At 38.3% G+C, this 21,721-nt stretch overlaps 1 protein-coding gene across 2 annotated transcripts in view; it reads right to left on the reverse strand.

Annotated features, from left to right (window-relative positions):
- The window catches only part of loxhd1 (lipoxygenase homology domains 1), a 40,703-nt gene extending 19,111 nt beyond the window's left edge, over positions 1–21,592 (reverse strand). The window contains exons 1-28 of one of the 2 annotated variants that reach the window (XM_015381428.1): positions 21,406–21,592; positions 18,198–18,312; positions 17,971–17,982; positions 16,587–16,667; positions 14,691–14,875; positions 13,996–14,094; positions 13,044–13,192; positions 12,846–12,969; positions 12,095–12,345; positions 11,883–12,018; positions 11,632–11,792; positions 11,430–11,516; positions 10,696–10,831; positions 10,422–10,576; positions 10,166–10,326; positions 8,749–8,825; positions 8,450–8,646; positions 8,167–8,359; positions 7,918–8,078; positions 4,441–4,774; positions 4,178–4,329; positions 3,046–3,179; positions 2,584–2,732; positions 2,297–2,401; positions 2,091–2,219; positions 1,849–2,016; positions 1,585–1,766; positions 1,349–1,465 (exon numbers count right to left, since the gene is read on the reverse strand). In XM_015381428.1, the coding sequence (XP_015236914.1) occupies positions 1,349–1,465; positions 1,585–1,766; positions 1,849–2,016; positions 2,091–2,219; positions 2,297–2,401; positions 2,584–2,732; positions 3,046–3,179; positions 4,178–4,329; positions 4,441–4,774; positions 7,918–8,078; positions 8,167–8,359; positions 8,450–8,646; positions 8,749–8,825; positions 10,166–10,326; positions 10,422–10,576; positions 10,696–10,831; positions 11,430–11,516; positions 11,632–11,792; positions 11,883–12,018; positions 12,095–12,345; positions 12,846–12,969; positions 13,044–13,192; positions 13,996–14,094; positions 14,691–14,853 (3,720 nt within the window). In that variant the 5' untranslated portion in view covers positions 14,854–14,875; positions 16,587–16,667; positions 17,971–17,982; positions 18,198–18,312; positions 21,406–21,592. Of the gene's footprint in view, positions 1–1,348; positions 1,466–1,584; positions 1,767–1,848; positions 2,017–2,090; positions 2,220–2,296; positions 2,402–2,583; positions 2,733–3,045; positions 3,180–4,177; positions 4,330–4,440; positions 4,775–7,917; positions 8,079–8,166; positions 8,360–8,449; positions 8,647–8,748; positions 8,826–10,165; positions 10,327–10,421; positions 10,577–10,695; positions 10,832–11,429; positions 11,517–11,631; positions 11,793–11,882; positions 12,019–12,094; positions 12,346–12,845; positions 12,970–13,043; positions 13,193–13,995; positions 14,095–14,690; positions 14,876–16,586; positions 16,668–17,970; positions 17,983–18,197; positions 18,313–21,405 lie in introns of those variants that run through there. The other variant, XM_015381427.1, reaches the window with a different exon arrangement.
- Between the last annotated feature and the right edge of the window lie 129 nt (positions 21,593–21,721).

Raw genomic sequence — 21,721 nt, forward strand, 5'->3', positions numbered from 1 at the left:
TGCTTTAACAACTGTTTTTGAAGGCGTATATTTAAACCTAGTAAATGCACTGTTTCGTTTTTCCTGTTTGGTTTTCAAGCTAAGTGCTGCGCGTGCGTGGCGTTCCCAAAAAGCCTTGCCCTCATACTTCCGTTAATTTACAGAGTTTACTGTATTTGTGTAATTTTACAATACTTTTTAGTCATCAATTACTACTGATGACCTCATAAGTAGGTGTTCTTTACAAATAACTGCACACACTGGCTGAACAAGTCAATTTTCGTAAATTATGAAAGAGGTAGGGGAACCATCTTGATACACCGGGTTATCTTTGTAAACAGACACATCCGGTCTTTGTTAAAGTTTATTTTAACACAATAAAACGGTTAAACTGCGAAGCACGTGCCTCACAATGTTTCTAAAAAAGATACATCGTCATATTTAACCGAAAATTGCGTTCATTATAGGATGCTATTTTATAGAAATCCTTCTTATGTATTGTACCAATAAGAATCCACGTTGTGCTGACATTATGTAAATGAAGACGCGTTTCCTTTACTTTAAGATGAATTAAAGCAAGTTTCGCCAAAACACCCACACAAAAAAGCATTTTTTGGACATTATTAAAGTTTAATAGTGTGTACCGACATGTTCTATTGAAGACGTAGTAATAATTGTATGCAACCACAAGTGAGTTTGGTCTTAGCACATAATATATAGTTTCTGGTGACGTCAGGCTGGTGTTGTCAGTAAGGTACATCCTTACCTGTTACTCCATCTTTGGAGTTTCAGAACATGATGAATGGAGGTTCATGAGATATGATTAGTATCTCCCTCTTGTAGGGAACTGCAACACCCTACTTGAGCCATTCTGATTTTAAGATTGTACAATGTAAGTTAATTGATATATCGTTGAATGTTTTTCTAATAGAGAGAAAACATCTAGATGAGGAGATCAAAGACGCCAAGTCTACCAGTGACGTACTATTAAACGACCTGAAAGCTTGTAAGTCACTGAATTAATTTTAGAGAATATAACGTACCAGCATTCAATTAAATATCTATCTTTGTAAAAATTGATCTAAGAAAAATGTTAATTTTTAGAACACATATAACACATGGATTGCTCTTGTTTTTCAGTGCTCACTGAAGTTAATGAACTGGAAGGAATACATGAATACAAACAAGGTGCAGTGGGGTTAAACATATTATATTTAGATATATATACCTATAGATAGATAGATAGATAGATAGATAGATAGATAGATAGATAGATAGATAGATAGATAGATAGATAGATAGATAGATGGACAATTAAAAGTGTTTCACATGAATTAGAAAATAAAATAGAAGAAAGACACTGCTGTACCTTTCCCTTCCTAAGCAGGCGTCTAATCTCCACTCTGTCCAGGTGCCAGCCTGGGTTAACCCCCCGGTTGTCATGGCCAATGCGGATCTTCTCAATTACATCCCCCACATCTTCTAACTGCAAAGAAAACCAAATAAATTGCTATTTAAAAGGAAAATTTACTGGGGAATAATGCTGTTTCAGTATACCAGGAGGTTAAACACATTTGTGTTTATTTATAACTTTTTAAAACTTACTTCAACAATAAACATGTCTTCAGCTCCTCTTTCAAAGTACATTCTCCTCTCCCTCTTGTTGACACACAGAGACTTCTGCTGAGTGCACACTCCATCTTTTCCATACAGAACAATAAACACGTCTGCGTTTGTTCCAGCTCCAAACATATCGCTTGTGAAGGTCTTTATCTCATAAGGGACAACTGGAAACAAACAATTCAAAAGCTTTTTTGGAACAAAAAAAAAATGTTTTATATGAGTGCAATGTTTAACAGTGATTCTTACATGGTGTGTAAAACTCTGTCTGAAGAGGGTTAGGAAAAAGATCCCTGACGATGGCCCCATCATCTTCTCCTCTGTCCAACCAGCGGCCACAGGGAAAGCGTAACTTCTGTCCAACAGACTGGGCGTCAATCTCTACCCAGTCAAGGAACCACCCTGCAGATCCTCCGCCTTAAACAGCCAAGGAAATGTTATCGTATGCTGATGTATTCCAAATCTATATCTACCAAACCATCTTTATCTACCACGGTTGTCATGTCCAATGCGCAGCTTTGTCAAGGGTCCAAGGTCCACAGCTTCCACTGTAAATTCATCAATCATGCCCCGCTCAAACTTATTTCTATGAGTCTTTGATGCCTTCAGAGTAATTATGCCTGCCAATATGCATATAATACATAAATACATCAAGATATATACAACTCCCACACAGTATAATAGTTGAAATTGTCACCTGTGTCATCTTTGGTGCCAAACAGGGTCATGAACACATTGGCATCTGTTCCTGCATATTTCTTGTCACCTGTTTTTATTCTTACTGTGTATGTTGTGGACATGGCTGTAATAAAAATATACAAAAGTTCATCAATTTGTTTTTCAACAGCAAAGTTTTAAGGTAAATGGGTATAAAATATTATAACAAAAATCAAAAATAGAAGGTATAAAGCTTTCTTAGTTGAAATACAATGCCCCTGCTGACAGACTGCTGTCCTTTTTTCAATAGTTTCTCTATTCTCTCACCTTTTTGTTCCAAACCAAGAGTTGCCTCAGACTCGTCTTCATCTTCATCCCCCTTCTTCATGAAGGCTTCATCCACAGGGACCAGCTCTCTAGCAAGCTGCCCATCATCTTCATCAACAGCAAGCCACCGTTTACATGGGAAAAAATACCTAAATCCAAGTAAAACATTTTCTAAATAGTTTAAAAAACGATGCAATTTTAATTATTTCCAATGTCTTCACATTGCACCAGTGCATATTTTTATTCTCTACCATGTCATACCACATGGTGGAGCTCTATTGACATCTATGTTCTATTTATTAAATTTGTCTGTTATCAAAAATCCTGTTAAAAAAATAGCTCTTCTGTTGTGTTAATAACATCCTTCATCGTTGAACTCAAAGCTCTTAACATAAAAGACCAGAGACTTCTGATCTAAAAAAACTGACAGATCACTGCTGTCTTTCTGTCTTCACGACTCACGTAGTGTCGTCTTTGGTGTCTACAATTTCCACTCTGTCCAAAAACCAGCCAGCACTGGCCTGGCTGTTGTCATGTCGGATCCTGAGCTTCTTCAAGACCCCGAGATCGACTGCTGTCAGGCTGAAAACATCCTCCTAAGTTACGCAGAATATAGTGACAAAGTGGAGTAAAGATCTGTGCACTTAACAACCTTATTACATATTTATCAAATAATTTTTGATCCCGCATAACTCAGGAAATGTTGCATGTATAACAAGCAGTTACACTATGCTGACACAAAACCCATTTACAGTAATGGCAAGGGTGAAAAACTTTGTCTTTGTTATTAAGCTTTCATAAGAAAAATGTATTTCAAACTGTTATTAATACCCTACTCACTAATCAATAGAAAAAAAATATTTATTGGAATTCAAGCAATCAACGCAGTCTGTTTCCAAAGGTCTTTGGCTGATTTGTCTTTCGTGAAAAACTTTTAAGTCTATCAGGTTGGAAAGCATCCTTGCCATCACCCTAATCTGTAACGCTTTCCTTAGATTTAAGTTAAAACTCTGACTGGGGAAATTTTTATCTCTTCCAACCAGGACAAGAACTTTTGCTAAATCAACTGATCACTTTAAACCAAAATATGTTAGACCTACCAATAATTATGGTCCTTAATGGGAATGGGAATTTAAAACCTACAATTGGAAATAGTAGCTTTTATTAAAGTTTTGTGCCACAATTATTGCTACTCTACTTTTACCAAAAATAAGCCAACTGAAGGATGTTTTAAAGTGGTACTTATTAAAAGGATAAATAGTAAAGCTCATTTAGGAGCTGTAGCAAAAAAAGACATTTTGAAGTAAAAAAATCTAAAAACAACAGACACTATCCCAATGCTAACCGGTTATTTGGAAGGTATGTCAGGAAAAAGGTGATTATTGCCTATAAATACAGGAAAATGATGGACTGCAATTAAAGCTGGTTTCTGATGAACTTTGGTATTATATTTTAAACACAAGCTACGATTTGGCAAGAAAAATTATTCTAAATCTATCAAAAAAAACAAAAACAAAACAACATTCAAGAAAAATTAGCAAAATTTCCCTTGACAACAAAGATACAAAATTAACTTCCTCTGCACATTAATTACCTGTCCTTTCTCAAATTTATTCAGGTGATTGGATTTCCTGAGCCACCGCTCTCCTGTATCACCAGTCTCTCCGTAAATAGTGATGTAGACTTTGGCATCAGTCCCAGCCCCCCACATTGTCCCAGTGTATACATAAACTTCATAGGAGTTTACTGAAAGGAAAGCACAGTAAATCTTCAGTATTATGATAATCCATGCAGTGGCTAATTAAAATACTGCCTGTCAGGCTTTAGAGATAAGTAGTACATTGATGCTCCACTTACTCTCCAATTCCTCATCATCCTCTGTCAGCAGTTCAACCACAATCTCCCCATCCTCCTCATCCCGAGCCAGCCAGCGGTTACAAGGGAAAGTAAATGTTTGCACCACTTCCTGGAGCTGCTCAATTATCTCCACCTCCTCTTCTTCTTTCTTTTTCTTTTTCTTGTCCTTCTTCTTGTCTTTCTTTGTTGTCTCCTCTTTTTTCACCTCAATTTGCACCATTGCCATCGTCAGTCTTTTGATGTCCACCAGCTCCAGGAACCATCCATCTCCAATGCCCTTTCCATCGTGGAAGACTCTTATCTTATAGATTTTCCCTACATCCAGAGCTTCAATCTGCATTTAACGGGAAAGGGTAGTGTTTAATGTAGATGCATCAGTCTAATAAGAGAGTGATTTATGGGTGCATATTTGGCAACATATTGATATATTCTGGTCCTCACTTCCTACTATGCTAACGGTTAGGTTTATGATTAATGTATAAATTGAATTTAAGTTAAAGCTAAGGTTAGTTATTCAGGTTGAGTGTTGTTGTGAGGTTTACGGAATAGAAAGGGTTGAAAATGACTGAAAAACCATGGGAGTCAAGACATGGTTCTCACTACATTAAGCAAGACGGAATGGGTGTGTGTGTGTTCTTGTTTATGTTATCTATTTAAGATTGTTTTTTGGTATATTTACCAACTTTCTGAGGACCAACAGGCCTTGTGGGGACCAAAGGCCCTTGTGGGGACCTAAAATGGTGGACCCCCATTTTTAATGTTAGGGAGTCAGTGTAGATGTATGGTGTGAATTACCTTTAGGTTAAAATTAGAGTTATATTGGTAGTAGTTATGGTTAGAATAAATGTCAGGGTTAGCAAAAAGGCATTAATAAACTGAATGTTAGTCAATGTAAAGCCTTAAGGATGGAAATACAAACTTTACCATTTTTCTGCAGCCTTGTAAAGACAATTTCCCAGAAATATACTACATTGTGGGGACTTATAGTTACTTGTGGGGATCAACAACTGGTCCCCATGAGCGAAGGTTTTCTTCCTGGGGTGGAGGTTAACAAACGTGTGTGTATGCAAGTGTGTTTTCATGTATGTGTAAGAAACAACATAAATAAAAAAAAAATAGAATAAAAATCTGAGCAGTTTGTCTTTCTTATAGATTCACATTTTGTTGTGAAATTGTAGCTGTCTGATTGCATCCTATAGACTATAAAGAATTTGTCCCTTCTTCCATGTAAAATAGCTTTAGCTCAGTCATATTGAATAAAAAGTGTCTGGGAACTTCAATATAAAATTCAGTCCATGGAGTGGGTTATTTTATTGCAGCATTAGAATGCATTTGATATGCTTTGATCAAGACATTTATTAAAGCTCTGCCTCTACTTTAAGGGTTTATTTCTTTTTGAAAGAATAAAACACAGGTTCACAGGTTTTATTTTATGTAGGTTGCATATTTATACTGCAACTAAATTAGACACAAGTGGACAACCATTTACTATTTACCTTGCACTTCATAATTATGTGCTAAATCTATGTGGTTGTATCGGGGAAAAGCTCCAAAAGCTCAAGGGGAATTAATATTTTTTCAAGGCACTGTAGATATTATTGTATTTCTGAGCTTAAAACTTCCTGGGGCTCTGAGGGGTGCTCGGAGTGGGGTGCCTGGTGGGTCTGACCCCGGGTCTGTTGCCCCCATCGCGGTGGGGCATGGGATGCCTCGGGGTGGCCTACAGCGGCCGCTTGCGGTGCTCTTGGGGGTTTCCGTAGCAATAGATGTGGGTTACTGGCCTGGTAGCTGTGCTGCCACTGGGTGGGTCTGGGGTTCTTGGGTCCCTGGGGTGTGTTGCCCTCAGGCGGGTGCCCCGGTGGGGCGTCGGGGGTTCGGGTTCTGTGGGGTATGCTGCTTGGGGTCTGGGCCGTGTACACCCGGTTGACTGGCCCAGATGCTTTACCCTTCAGGGGTTTGCACTCTGCTAGTGGGGGAAGGGAAGGTAGGGGGAGTGGGAATGATCCCAGCCTGGATGTCTATGGTCGTATGTGTGGTGAGGGGTTTGAATTTTAATGTTGGGGAGGGATTACATTTCCTGTGGGTGGGGGGTTGTGGGTGGTGGGTGGATGGTGAGGCTTTGTGTCTGGCTCCCTGTCTTGGTCCTGGTCCATCATCACCTGGTGCGGGCATTGTCCAGGGCGGGGGTTCTGCATGGTACATTCGGGCTGGCGAATGGAGGAGTCCCACTTTCACCTACAGCATTTTCAAAACACACATCTATATAGGGGATTGTCTGGGGTTGGGGGACACCGGAGGGGGGTCTTATTATGTGGGCTTCAACTTGGATGGCTCCCCCCAGCCCCTCTCGCACTTAGACGTTGGTTTGGTTTGGTTTGTTAATTGGGGGGGGTGCGCTGGCGCCGCCTGTCTTCTGGAGGGGAGGTGGACTGTGCCGGGCACCCCCTTTGGTACTCCCAGTTTTAATTTCGCCTGAGAACAACACGCAACAACACAACATTTGAGCGGGCACAGGGAGAATCTAGGTCTTCTCACACACCTGTTCTCCGGTTGTTGCCCGGAGTATGGGGCCTGGAGGAAGAGCGGGCCGCCTGGTCCGGGGTCTTGGCGGGAAGCTGTTGCGGGGCCTGGCTAGTCTGGGGGCTGTCGTTTCTCCTCTACCCAAAGGGGGGTGGAGGGAGTGGCCAGGTGAAAAATTTTGGGGAGGAGCTCTGGCTGGGTGGCCCGTGTGGATCTGAAGCCGGAACTAGATGGGTTTGTGTGGTGGGAGGCTTTCAGTGGATCCAGCCAGGGCCCCTGGGTTGGCCCCTCTTGGATGCTCTTGGGATCCCTTTGGGCTTCTGGGGCTTTGGGTCCCCCGGTGCTCACCTCTGTGCTCTAGAGGGGTGGGTCTTTGGCTCCTCACAACCACTATTGAGCATTTTTCCTTTGGATATACTTTACATGCACAGGTGCACTCTCACAAACAGCTACAGGTGCTTGGTTCCAGGTAGTTAGATGTTCACTTCCATACAGAAAGCCCATATTCTGATCTTTAGCTACCACAGTATACATGTCATATTAAATAATACTACTTATACTTGAGCGACAGTATCAAGGTGTTACTTTATTGTATCTCTTATACTATATCCGTTGGTTGTGCTGTTCTTTTTACATCTCTGCAGGATGAAGCAGACTGAAGATGTTTTATCGTTATCTCCCTTTTATATCCTCCTTCTCTCATCTTTTCTCCTTTTTTTTCCTATATTTCCTTTCCTGTTCTACTTGCAGTGTCCATAAATCTGTAATACTCCCTGCATGAATTATAATAAAACTATTTACATGCATTAATCAAGCGGAACACCATGGCGATAGCCGTACTGGTCCACTTGTGAAAGCAAAATCTGTTGGGCTCTCTTTTTGGCATGAAGACAATTCTAATTATTGCCATATCGCCAGACAGGACACTGTATAAAAAAAAAACAAAAAAAAACAGACCTTAAAGATTTCAGTGGTGCCACGTTCAAAGTTGTTGGAGCGGCTTTTCAATGCGAGGATTTCGGTTTTTCCTTCTTCTCCGTATATCTGACAAAAGACGTTGGCATTGGTTCCGGCTGAACGCACATCACCAGTGACCACTGTTATTTCGTAGTTGATTACTATTAAAGAAAAACAGGAAGTTCACTCTGAGAAGTGAAAAAAATATCTTTGTATATAAGAGGGACAAATCAATTAATTTTAATTTACATTTTTCAATTTCCAAGACCTCACTAGGGTAAATTTCAACCTCTACTTTTCCATCTGCCTCATCTTTGCAAAGCCAGCGGTGGCTTGGGAACATGTATTGCATCCCATGTACCGGCACAGAAATCTGCACACTGTCGAGAAACCATCCAGCTCGTAATCCTTCATTTGTGTGACCAATCAGAAGACGGTTAATCTACAAGTACAGAGCCCATTAAATGAATACAGACATGAAACAAAGACAGCAGTGGTAATCATAATTATATCTGAGATATAAAGAACTTGCCTTTCCAATGTCGTAAGTGTCAAGGGTGAAAATGTCAGTTCGTGCCGTCTCAAAGTAGTTCCTGAGGTCATTGTCGGAGACGGCCAGGATCACTTTTTCAGTGTCACCTTTCTCCCCATACAGCTTCACGAACACTCTGGAGTCAGAACTGGCACCGCTGACACTGCCCGTCTTGATTGCAATGTGGTAGCTGACATCTGTAAACATAACAATTGATTTTCATTCCAATTTATACACACAAGTAAAATTACAATCTTTTTTAACTTAATGTGGTCATAAAAAATGCGTTTCGAACTTACTAAAAAGACGCACCCCATCTCCAGCTGGAACCAACTCACGGACTATTTGTCCATCATCCTCATTGCGATCTAGCCATCTAAACCAAAAGAAAAACCAACAAGTTAACATTTTTATATATATTAAAGCAATATATTGTTTCTAATAAAATGTTTTTATGAGAGTAACTTTATTCAAATCTCTTGATTGAAGCACAATCAATACAATGGACATAGACAAAACAAGACAATTTACAATAGATAGGATGGAGCTTTAAATTGCTAAAATATATATTGTATACATTTCATATGTTTGTGCAACAGAAATTAAGTTTAATAAATATTAACATAAGCAGTTTCATTTACTTTTTGAGAAAAATATTAAGGTGTATAATGACCAAGTATCTAAAGCAGCAAAATAATTAATACATATGCAAAATAAATGAACTTGAGTGGATTAAATATATGGCTTTGTGAAATAAATTCTGAAAGAATCCTGCACATGCCTCTTTTATTTGTTATATTTTAAATCCCTCAGACCTTCCCAGCTAATGAACAAGCCAGACAAGCAGGAAGTACCTTTTTTCTGGAAGTAACACTGCACCCACCCTTGCGGTTGGAGTCTAGTTACAGAATGAGAGAGCTTGTTGGCTGCATGCGTTTAGTCTCCATTTGTAATGGCAAAACCATCCAGCTCTTACTTAACCACTTTAACAAATGTCACTGGAAACCTAGTAACCCCAATCATGGCCAATTTGCATCGGTAATAAGTCTTCTGAAAATGCCGAAGGGATTTCAGACATCAGACATCTTGTTAAGTGGGCTTCAGACAAGATAATTATTATTAATTTTTTTTTTTTTTTTAACAAGCCACTATCTGACATTAAGCTTTTATTGCAATTTCAGTTTTGCATTGAATAGAAAGCTTTAAAAAAAAAAAAGCAAAGACTTGCCACTTTTTTTCTTTAAGTCCAAAATAAATATATATATGTATATTATCTACTGTAGATTAAGACAAGTCTTTAAGGTCCTAAAGCAACCCCAAACCATTACACTACAATACAATATTGTATGCTGATAGATTTAAACTAAAGGTAACATGACTCAGTAGTCCACAGAGTATATTACCTCAGACCTCTTGGATCATTAAGGTGTTGTTTGGAACATGAACATCAGCAGGTGCTTTTGCTTTAAAACTCTACCATGGATGCATTTTTCCCTTAGTTTCTTATTTTTGAATTGGGAAAATCCATACAGGATCGGCACACAGATTTTCACATGCAGAATACAATTACAGTCGTAGATGGTATAGAGAAGCCTGCAGCTCTTAGAGTTTATTCTGGGTTTTCTTGTGACCTCCTGGATTAGTTTCGGTTTTGGATATAGCTCTGTATCAGTTATAATGTAGCTAAATACGTTATTTTATTGTCAATCAACTTGCCTAAAACATGGAAACTCTGTGGCAGAAGACTCAGGTTGTCCTTCTTCTCTGACCAACACCTTATCAAGATACCAACCACAGCCTCCACCACGGCCATCATGACCAACTCGGACTCTCCGCACCTGACCCAGGAAGACTGACTCTATAAGAAACTCATCATGCTGTGGGGAAATAAGGGAGAAACCCGACACTGTAAGTACATTTCCTTAAGAGAATGTTTATATTTTTATGTGATGATGTTCAGTAATATACTCACATTTCCCTTTTCAAACTTGTTGACATTGTTTTTACTCATAAACATAAGACGCTCCCCCGTATCCCCCAGGTCCCCAATGATACTGAGGAATACGCTGGCATCAGTGCCACTACCACTGACGTTACCAGTGCAGATTGTGACCCGATATTTTATCACTGAAAAACATTAGGATGGGAGCTACTGTTGCACAAGGAACTTTTTGACCCTTTTGACCCTTGTTAAAGATACTAAACTCTGTAAACTCTAGAAATTGGGAAATATCCTGGTTTCTTACAGGGCAGAGGCTCTTCAATGAGTGCTCCTGTGGCTGGTAGCTCTCGGACAATCTCATTGTCATCTTCATTGATGTCCAGCCAGCGTCCACATTCAAAAGAATATTTGTCCATCGTTAGAGTCTTGAGCAAAGTGACCTGCAGAAAGGGAATGTCTCATCATCATCATCTTTAACTGCACTCTGGTTGGTAAAATTTTCTTCGTGCACAATACGACAATGATAAATTTCAGTGACAAAATCAACTAGAACAAAGCATGAAATCAGAAGAAGAATTTGATTGATCTTTAAGTCTACAACAAAGGTCTGTTTCACATAGAATCCAAACAAAATTTTGAGTTTTTCCTACAAAAACATTTTGAAAATTCAAGATGTATACTAAAAATTTCAGTATACACCTTGAAATTTGAAAATTTTCCAGGAAAAAGAAATGCACAATATACAGAAAATTCACCCTTGAATCAAAGACCAGATGCTAATGAATAAGAAGAGTGTATATTTTTCTTCCCTTTTTTGTTTTTATAAATATTCACCAATTAAACCCCAAAACTCTTGATCCTTTTGTATTTCTCTTTTAAAATCTATCAAAGTATGATGATAGTTAATAAATCCTTTTGATTTAAGGGAAACTTGTACTAAAATATTTTAAAACCTCTTGTCTAACCTTAGTCAAAGGCAACCATGAAAATAAGGATTGAATTATGATATCAAACCAGACAAAAAGAGATGGGGCTTACCTTTGCTAAATGCCAGCCAGCAAATGGATTTCTCTTCTCATGCCAGATCCGTACTTTTAGCAATCTTCCAATGTCCGGCATTTCAATCTACAGTGATTCCGAAAACATAAGTGATAAATAAAATCATTAAAAAAGATGTCCTTGGAACATGGATTCAATTTGACAGATAAACCAGTTAAAAATCGGATAATCTCAGACTTACCATGAATTTATCAACTTGACCTTGTTCAAAACTGTCTGAATTGTTTTCAAGTTTGATCTCATCTGACTTTCCCTTCTCTCCATAGATCTGGAGAAACACCTGGGCATCTGTGCCAGCACCTTTTATGTCTGAGGTCCAAATCCACAATGACCATGGGTACTCTGGAGTGAAAAAATAATGCCATGCCTACACATAATAATCTGCTGAACTGAATTTAAGCATAAATTGCTGTTCTTTCACTGAGTACCCACTTTTCTGTTTTTTCTGCCTAAGAGAGACCATCTCATAGAGCTCCCTCTCAATAAGCCCATCCGCCTCATCCTCATCCAGCCACATCCCACATGGAAATGTTTGCTCAATGCCTGTGAACGGACAGTATATCACCACCTGGAAGTAAATGACATCTTAATCAATCATCCACATTAACAGAATCTCTCTGTTACCAACTAGAAATGTGTATGACCTTTTCACAGTACCACCCAGCACCTACAGCACCGTTATCGTGACCAATGGTGATCCTGCTCAGCGGGCTGATCAGTTCACAGATCTCTACATTGAAAATGTCAATGAGAGCTCTTTCAAAAGCACCCCCCTCTAGAAAGATTTTGCCACTGTTTTTTAAGCCCTTGGCACCATGCATGACCATGTGGATCTTAGAGTTGGTTCCTGCTCCCCTTATATCTCCAGTCATTACTTGGACATTGTATATAATTCCTAAGTAGATAGAGAAAAGGTATTTAGCTGTATATTACTAACATAAAACTTGTGTTTATTCATAGAAATGCATTCTCTTAATGTCTTAAACTTGGTTCATTTGAAATTTAATGATCAGCCAAATCCTTAAAGTACTAGCCTGGCCAGCCACACTGAATCACACGGGATGCAGTCTGGTAAATCCCCATTTACTCCTCCATGAGCTGGCTGGATCACGTGGGAGGCAGGACTTAATGATGTTTGACGGCAACAGAGCAATGTTGCAATGGAAATTAAGAACATACTAGAGAGAACACCTTATATCTTCAAAATTTTTGTGTCACATCAATAAATATCTGATTGGTTGTCACCTGTTGACGTTTACCATGTTAGTCCCATCTATGAAATCGAGCTCTACCAGTTCTTTACTAGACTGTTATGCCGTGCATACATGGTATCAGTCTGGTTGGCCAGGCTATTAAAGTACAGCAAGCAGAAGGTAATAGCATGTATTCCCACACCCATTGGTTGCATTGATCCAACTAAAACATCTCTCTGTATTTTGCCATCATCTTCATCCATGGCAAACCAGCGGTTCACAGGAAACTCGTACACTTCTTTATTGCCCATATCATCTATCACCACCTGTAAAGTAGTAGACAGTAAACATATTTAGCAGTTTTTTCCTTTGACACCATCCATGACTGTGATCTACATGCCTTGTCTAGAAACCATCCAGCTGAGGAACCTCGGTTGTTGTGACCAATGGTGATTTTTCTTAGCCTTCCTAGGTTAGGAGTCTCTATTGTAAACTTGTCCTCTGAACCACGTTCAAAGTTGTCTTTGTCACTATCCAGTCGTCTTTCCCCTTTCATATTTAAAACAGATAGGTAAGAATGATAGAGTGAACTACAAAAAACACAGAGCTTTAATTCTTGAGGATAGTCTTTAGTAGAAAATGTATCATTAGCTATTGTTTTGATCAAAAAGAATTTCATCATAAACATTATGTTGAATTGCCGTATAAATAATTTAACTAGAGAGTTGAAGTACCCAGAAACAATGGTTCATCTGGATGTTATGTTGTAAAATTGGACAGAGGTATGCATATAAATAAGTTGGTTTGCAAGGAGCTTTCCTTGCTGGAACAAACAACAGAACTGGCAGCATAAAAAGAAGAGCGGTAGCCCTAGCCGGCAGTTTCTAAGCATACCTTGTAGATGCATTGGATAGCATTACCAGGACTAAACCAAATGTTTAGTGGGGGAAATAATGTGGGTTTGCATTGGGGTTGTTGTTTGGCACATGGATTGTACAGATGTATAATTGGCCCAATGTTTTTGAGGGCATTCAGAGATGTACAGCTAGCCATATTCTATCATCCTTTCTCAATCAAACATTTGTGGCATTAGCTCACAAATAAATTCTGTTCCATATCCTATCTGTAGGGTCTTGAGGAAATGTTACTGTACACAACCTGTGGGCCAAATCACCCATATAGACTCCATATTACACCAAACTACTGCTTCTATCTCAGCCAGAAGGGAAGCCACATTAATTCTCACTTTTCTTTTATTTCTTCCATTTTACCTTGGTGTTTACATTTTGTTGTCAAAGAGTCAAGTTGAAAACTAAGCCTTAACTGTTTTACATTTTTATAAATAACATTACCTGTGTCACCATATTCTCCAAAGATATTAAGGAAGACATCAGCATCTGTCCCGCTTCCCTTCATATCAGCAGTAAAAACACTCACCAAATATTTATTCACTGGAAGACAGATAACACATAACACTGATTATTAAAAATCACTAAAGAAAATGAGAAACATATTTAGATGAATTTCTCTATTATCTTTCTGAAGGTTTCTTGAAAATCACAATTAAGATGGCTTTCAGGTTAAAAATTAATTACTCTTGGTGTCTATTTGACAAACAGCTGCGTTGCCCCGACTATCCCTTATGCCCCAGTCTCTTTACAAAGCTGGACTTGATTGTCATCAGGTGCTAAGATGTGAGATCACATTACAGGAGAGGTCACAAGGGCCGTTTTTATCCGAGGATTACACTCGCATGGCATTCAGTTACAGTACAACCTGAAACTATAGGAAGGCCTGCAGACTATCAGGCACCGTAGTGTTTAGCTTGTGAGATGTGTGTTATGCACAGTCAGTTTTCATTGAGGTTGGTTCATTTTTACAAATATAATGCTTTATTTATGTTGGCTTGGGTTTACATTTACACTTCACCATTAAAATCAATAAATTTAAAGTCTTACTGAAATCCAAACAATACATTTTCAATTGTAATCACTTGCTTTGTGGTTTTCAGCTTTCTGTATTTTTATAATAGATGTTTGTGACCTACATTTTGGGACATCCATAGGGTTTAGGCTTCCAAGTAGATCCCTGACAAACAGGTTGTCACCCTCTTCCCGGCTCAGCCAGTTGTTGCAGGGGAAATAGAAGCGCAGATGGGGCCGGATCATGTCAGTTACCACCACCCTGTCCAAGAACCAGCTGGCGCTCATTCCTGTGTTGTCATGTTCAATTCTAGGGAAATCAAAGGTCAATTTCAAATTGCTTGGTCTTTGCAAGAGCTCTCTAGTAATCTTGCCATTCAGGATTAATGTCAATAGTTATATACTAAACAAGTCCATTGTTTTCAGACATTACAGCTCAGACAATACAGATATGTCACACAGACTATGTGATATGAGGTTAAGCATGGGTAATGCTCACAGTGCATGAGTAGCTGTGAAGTGCATTGTAGCAGAAAGGTTTCAAGAGGCTTCTACAAACTACAGGCTAAACCAAGAAAATTAGCTTTTGCTTCGCTGGGATTTTATCAAATAGGTCAACACAAAGCAGCACACTGTCTAGAAACAAAGTAAAAGGAACATTCTAGATGTTTTTGTTTCTTTTTAGGGTACCTTTGTCCATCCTACTGCACTCCAAAATAAAACAGAAGGGAATCAATAGTTATAAATTAAGCTTACATTATCTAACAGAGAAGAGCAGTGATCCAGTCCTATTTTTATGAAAATGGAAACACCATTCCAAAACAGCAGACCAACCAGTATATGATAATGTGAGCATTAGAGAAGCGGGCAAAGAAGCCCATGTTAACTATGAAGGAGTTGCAGAGATACACAGTTCAGTTAGGGGAAAGTTTACAGGGCAACAATTAGTTGTGCTCTTCATCTATCTGGCCTTTCTGTAATATTAGTAAGAGAAAAGTGGCCATTGTAAGAGAACTCTAGAAAGTTTAACTTTGTGATTTGCTACAAGCCATGTGGGGAATAAAGCAAACATACATACATTGGTCAAGAAAGAGTACATCAGGCAGAATACTATGTATTTTAGGAAACAAACTCTCCAAATTGTCCTGAACATGAAGCATGTTGATGGCAGCATTATGCTAAGGGGAAGCTTTTCTTTTTTTTTTTTTGGAGTCACTAAAAATACAAAAAATACGAGTTAGTCTTGGAAGACTTGAGACTGAAACAAAAGTTAACACATCAGTAGGGCAGTTACCCTAAAAATAATTGTTTAGGTCAAAGCATATGTTTAGGTCAAAGCATATTTTACATAGGCCAAATCAAAAATGCAGTGATAAATTCAGTTGCAGTTTTTTACCAGACTTTAATTATTGCTGATAAAAGATGATCTCCACCTAATACTTTGATTTGAGCTTGAGTTTTTTTAATGAAAAACGAAGTGGCAAAATGTCTTGGATGAGCATAGCTGGAAAAGAAGTTCTTAAACTGAGCCTGTATGAGTAACTCTAGAAAAAGGTAAATCTATGTACATTTTTTATTAATATTGGCCAAGGGGGGTAAATACCACTGTATTCCAGTCTTTAAAGATTTTCAATTATAAAACATTTGACAACCATGTAAATCCTTCTCCCTTTTTTTGTTTGTGCTCTATTTTCTTTTGGTTCATTGCATAACAATCCGAATAAGAACACTGTATTAAATGACTCAATCATTCATGTGTGCTGGCTATGATGCACTGCAGATCTGCTTCCTTTTGAGTAGCTCATAACAACAGATGGAGTTCAACCTTTTTGTCACTCGACAAAATCCCTTTATGTCCAACAGATCAACACACTATTATCTTTTCTCTGACCTACTTCTTGTGAGCTATAACTGTAAATCTCATTACACATTTGAATTAATGATGGAAATTATTAAATTACTCTGCAGTGCATTGATGTATCGACGGTTATATTAGTTCCCAATTTTATATCATACAGTACCTTAGCTTTTTGATTGGCCCAACGTTTTGTGTTTTGATGCGAAAAACATCTGTCTTATTCTTCTCAAATGCATTCCGGCTTCTGTAAAACAAGAAAGTATGAGAAAGAATTAGAATTCATGGAAATTTAGATTGAACAACTTCAACTATGTAATCCAGTGGGATTAAAACAGAAAGATAAAGGAGATGATCTCTGAATCTGTAAATGGCCTCACCCTGACTGATCCAGCTTAACGGACCCTTATGTGCTGATTGCAGCGCTATAATCTGCATTCGAACTCAGGCTCTGCCACTTTATCACTCTCTCCTACTTTATCACACACCATACTTTTGCTCCCCAGATAAAGGAAACAAGCAATGAAATAATCCTCTGACTAGGACTGCACATCAAATAAATTCTTATATCTTACAGTAGGAGTCCTTGACTGAGAAAATAACCTTTTCTTTATGCTTTTAACATTACATTAATAAAGCTATGGATTATATAGTGAAGGTTTATATTCTGGTACATCAAATAAATAAACATGAAAAAGTTAATACAAGACCTTATTCTCCACATTTAGCTGCTTACAGATGATGAGAAACAGAAACAGTGCAAACTTTGGAATTCATGCAATTTAGTTATACTGTAATCGCACTGAATTTCCAAATAATTGCATTCTTAAGCCACCTCGGAGGCTTGGAATAATAAGCATCCCCCTTACCTGTATTGTGCTGTGAAGTTTGAATCTATAATGGCACAATACAGGCAGGACCTGCCACATATCGGAGTAAGGTGAAACTCCTAAATATGCAATCATTTTATCATACCAATACCAAAAGAAACAATGGAGTCTATGTGTGCTGTTTTATCAGATAAGACATCCAGAAGTCACTCAGAAAGGACATTCTGGATACAAGACATGTTGATTGGTACTGAATGAATGAATTAGGTCACCTCAAGGTGTCGGTGACATGCTCCAGAGTGGTTCACAATAAGTTGTGTATCCTATACTCTGCAAAGGTAACTCTGTCTGTCAGTCAGCATGGGTGAAGATAAAGGAAGCCTACTGCTGATAAGATCCCTGAGAGTAATTTGAGAGTAATCTGTATAAATGACATCGTGGTCTTCTTTCATTCTTTTCTGAATGGAAAAAAAGACCGGCCATGCCACATAGTTCCTCCTTACTCCAGATATTCTGAGTCCAATATTTTTTATAACATCTGTATGAAGGAGAGATTCCAGTTTCTAAAAGACTTTAATCTCTATTTCATTTAAAACACTTTGAGAGCGTGTAGAGTTATAAGTGTACTGTTGATTAGGAATTCTCTCCTATACAGCATCATATCCACAATAAAAGCCAGTACAGATACAGAATGATAGCCATCCTTTTATTGCCAAATACCTCTTTTCTGTGCTGAGGAATTAGAGAAAAACAGAAAACATACACAGTTAATGTCTCATTTTGAAAATATGCTACTTCTAAACATCACGGATTATGTAAATTAAATAACAAAATTTCTAACAATAATATTAAAGATAGTTCTAATGATGACATAAGCTGACATTTTTGCTGTAAACCTGCTTTTTGCAGTATTTTACCACTTAAATTCTACACAATGTTGTACTTACTTGCTTGCCAAGTGAACCTTGGGGGAGACGCCAAATTCTCCAAAGAGGGTAACAAAAACATTGGCGTCAGTCCCAGCTCCCTTTACATCACCCGTGACTGTAACCACCTCATAAACTGAAAGAAAGAGAAAACTGCCAATTAAAAAAAGGACTTACAATTAGAGATTTTCTTCAGCATCCATTAGACACTGATTAAAGGCTAAAAACCACTTTAGCTGACACCTTTTGATATGGAGGAGTAGTATTAAATTCAGTTAATCAGTAGATCACTGATTTCAAATCAATATCCTAAAACACTTAGCAGGACAATGATTGTCAATCTAGATATGTCTGATTTTTCTATCTATATAACGGGGTTCTTAACCTATTAAATCCTGAGCCAGCGACTTCATAAAGGAGTTTAATTTCACCTGCTTTATCTAAGATCTTCCTCTTCATTATTCACATCTCAAGGCTATTGGTTAGAATCAGAATTTAGGAGAACCGGCAAATGTTTGGCATTTGGTTTTGACATGACACGTTTGAGTAGCACCTGCATGGCCACAGATGAGGCTCCAGTCCATCCTCACATGACTTAAAAAAGAGGACACCACCAACTTGGAGTTTATGTTTGAGGTAGAGAAAAATCCCCTATTTTGAGGGATAATCATTTCCTATTGCCAGTTTAGAACAAGCTAGTTAGACATGAACACGACTCTCTTTACTGTAACCCCCCCACTCTTGGTCATGCCTTGAAGACTCTAACACAGCCACATGGCACATCTATGCCTTGCCATTCTGTCCATTTCACAAACAAGATTTAAAAAAAAAGACAGCCTTCATGGGGTTAAACCAACCATGGGAACACATCTCTCTCAGAATGAACCTCAAAAACAACCATAGTGACTCTTGTATAACCACATACAGATTCACCAATCTGCTATCATTTCCTCTGCCATAAACCAATATTAAAGACAATCTCATTTTTAAAGGTCACATGTGCAAAACAACAGGGCCTGCAAATGCATAGGAATTTTCTATTTCTGTTATAAAAAAGAAGCAAAGTTTACAAACTAACTGGGACCACACGTGAGAAAAGCAAATGTGAATGAAAATGTTTTGAATGTTGTTCTTTTAAAACTTAACAGTTCCAGGGATCTTTCTAAAATTCATTTAAAAAGTTTCAGAGGTTAAAAACAAAAACAAAAGAAGCTGTGCCTGTGAAATATCATGGTTTAACATAAAATATAAAACTCCAAACTTTATACTTTTTTCAAACAAAAAATATTTTATTCTAGAAATTAGAATTGGTTATCCATCTTTCTTTTTAATGAAAATAACCGTGCCAATAACTTTGAAAGTAAGCTTTTCTTCGAATTACATTTTGTAAAGGTAAACATTATTTACAAGAACAAAACAGGGTTAAAAAAACAGGCTTAAAATACTTAATTTATTTTTTTTTTTGAAATTTTCCAAAACTTTCAAAATGTACTGTTCAGAACGATGCCAGATGCCAGAATTTGTTGGTTCAAGTAACCTTTGGTGCTTTGATGCTTGTTGAAGTAAACAAGCATCTTTTTTTAAGGAGCTGAAAAAGGAAAAAGAAAAATGTCATGGCTGGCTAAATTTGGACAACAGAGATTAAGCCAAGGCAAAAGTTCACATGAATAAACTTATTACTTACCTTCATCCGCCTCCGACACAATCTAATCAGCTTTGAACCACACCTCCACGAAAGCCCAATCAGCAGCCAGAATTCATCTTAAAAGTTCTCAAAATCCACAACTCAGTCTGCAACCCAAAGCGCAGGCAGTGGTTGCTCTATGTCTGACTTCAATTCAGATGACCTCGATTCAACCCACCTCCATCCCCTTCTCCATCATCGTAGCTAAAGCTTCATCAGAGTACCATTTCTCCCGGACTCTTACTCCGTTCCCTGTCTCATCTCAACCAGTTGAATGATGAGCCTGGTTCTGCCACAGGTTTCTTCCCAATGGGGAGTTTTTCCTCTCCACTGTTGCTTCATGCATGCTCATCCCCGGAGTGAAGCACTAGTATCAGCTCACGCAGACCATTGGATCTCTTCATACAGCTCGAGCACACCGTCTCTCCAACCAGCAGTCTATGGACTGACCAACTTCATCTATCTCCACTCCACTACCAGTTTCAGGCCTGAGGGGAAACATCCCTGATCTTTACTCCTGTTCATGCAAGTCAAAACAAGATTCAGGGCTAATGTTTCCTGCCGAGGTCTGAGCGCCAAAAACTAAAGTAATTGTATCAATAAAATTCATCTTATTGTCTTTTTCTTTCCACGTGAGTTTTTCAGTTTTTCAAGAACCGGGAATTCTAATTACCAGCAATTCAAGCTATTAAGATTTGATTAAAAGGAAAGGGAGACCTTATAAAATCAGATAGACAGTGGCCTGGTAAAACTGGCCTTGTAAATTCCTCAAGATGTAAGTGACCGTGGTTAGCGAGTCAGATAACAAAGATACACACAGCTTGGCATTCTCTACCCTAAGATAAAAACTGGCTTTAAAACAAAGTTAAGTTACAGGGATTAAGTAATGTCCAAGATGCCTCAGATGTTTTACCTTTCTTGTCATCACTATTCTAATTTTTTTTGTCTTTGCTTTTCTCTCATGGCACCATTATTTTGAAGTTCAGATGGTTTGGGTTTTTTTCTGTGCTGGATGTAATAGAAATACAAGTTTGTAGTACTTTAAGATAGGTTCATATTAAGGCTTTTAGACATCATTCCCAGGGGTAAAAATGATGAGGAAATAATTATTAAATAATTATTATGAAATAATCTTTTGAAATAAAAAAGTATATGGTGTTGTATTAGACTGTGTTTAAATTTGTCTATAGCCGAAAGGATATGTCCAGAATGTATGCACCCCACTGCACAAAACCATAAACCTTCCCTCTGAATATTCTCTTGATTCTGTTGCCCCAGTGGCTCTCCCAGTCCCTCAGACTGGGACGGCACCCAGCACCTGTCTGCCCTCAGGCCTCTGTTTGGCTCCATTCATGTGGAACATAACCGAGCTTTCATCCAGGACAATCACAGAGGGGTTCCCCCTGATTGCTCCTGGTTGGAGCTCAAGGTAGCTGGCAAGAATCTGGTTTTTAACTCAGTCCTGTATGAGCCGGGTGAGATTTGTTCACCTCGAAATAAAGCATGTCATTTTTCTCTTGTCAGACTTCAGTGTGTGACACTTACCTTTCTTTTTGTAGTACTCATCTTCATATCCATCTGAAGAGTCTGTGTGGTAGTTAAGCAGCTCATTCTGGTAGATTGCAGCATAGTCTACTTGTTTGTTTTTAGATTTTTTCCCTTTTTTCTTTTTTTCATCATCACTGTCTCCAGAATTCTTCTTTTTTTTCTTTTTCTTTTTCCTTGATTCCTCCTCCTCCTCTTCTTCCTGCTCATCAATCAAGGGCTCCTCAGCATCATCTCTATGAGACTTCTTTTTCTTCTTTTTACCATCTTTGGACTTTTTATCTTTAGACCCCATCTCTTCCTCTTCCTCTGCCCT

Source organism: Cyprinodon variegatus, unplaced genomic scaffold (assembly GCF_000732505.1).
Source record: "Cyprinodon variegatus isolate N-32 unplaced genomic scaffold, C_variegatus-1.0 Scaffold234, whole genome shotgun sequence".
NCBI classification, from domain to species: Eukaryota; Metazoa; Chordata; class Actinopteri; order Cyprinodontiformes; family Cyprinodontidae; genus Cyprinodon; species Cyprinodon variegatus.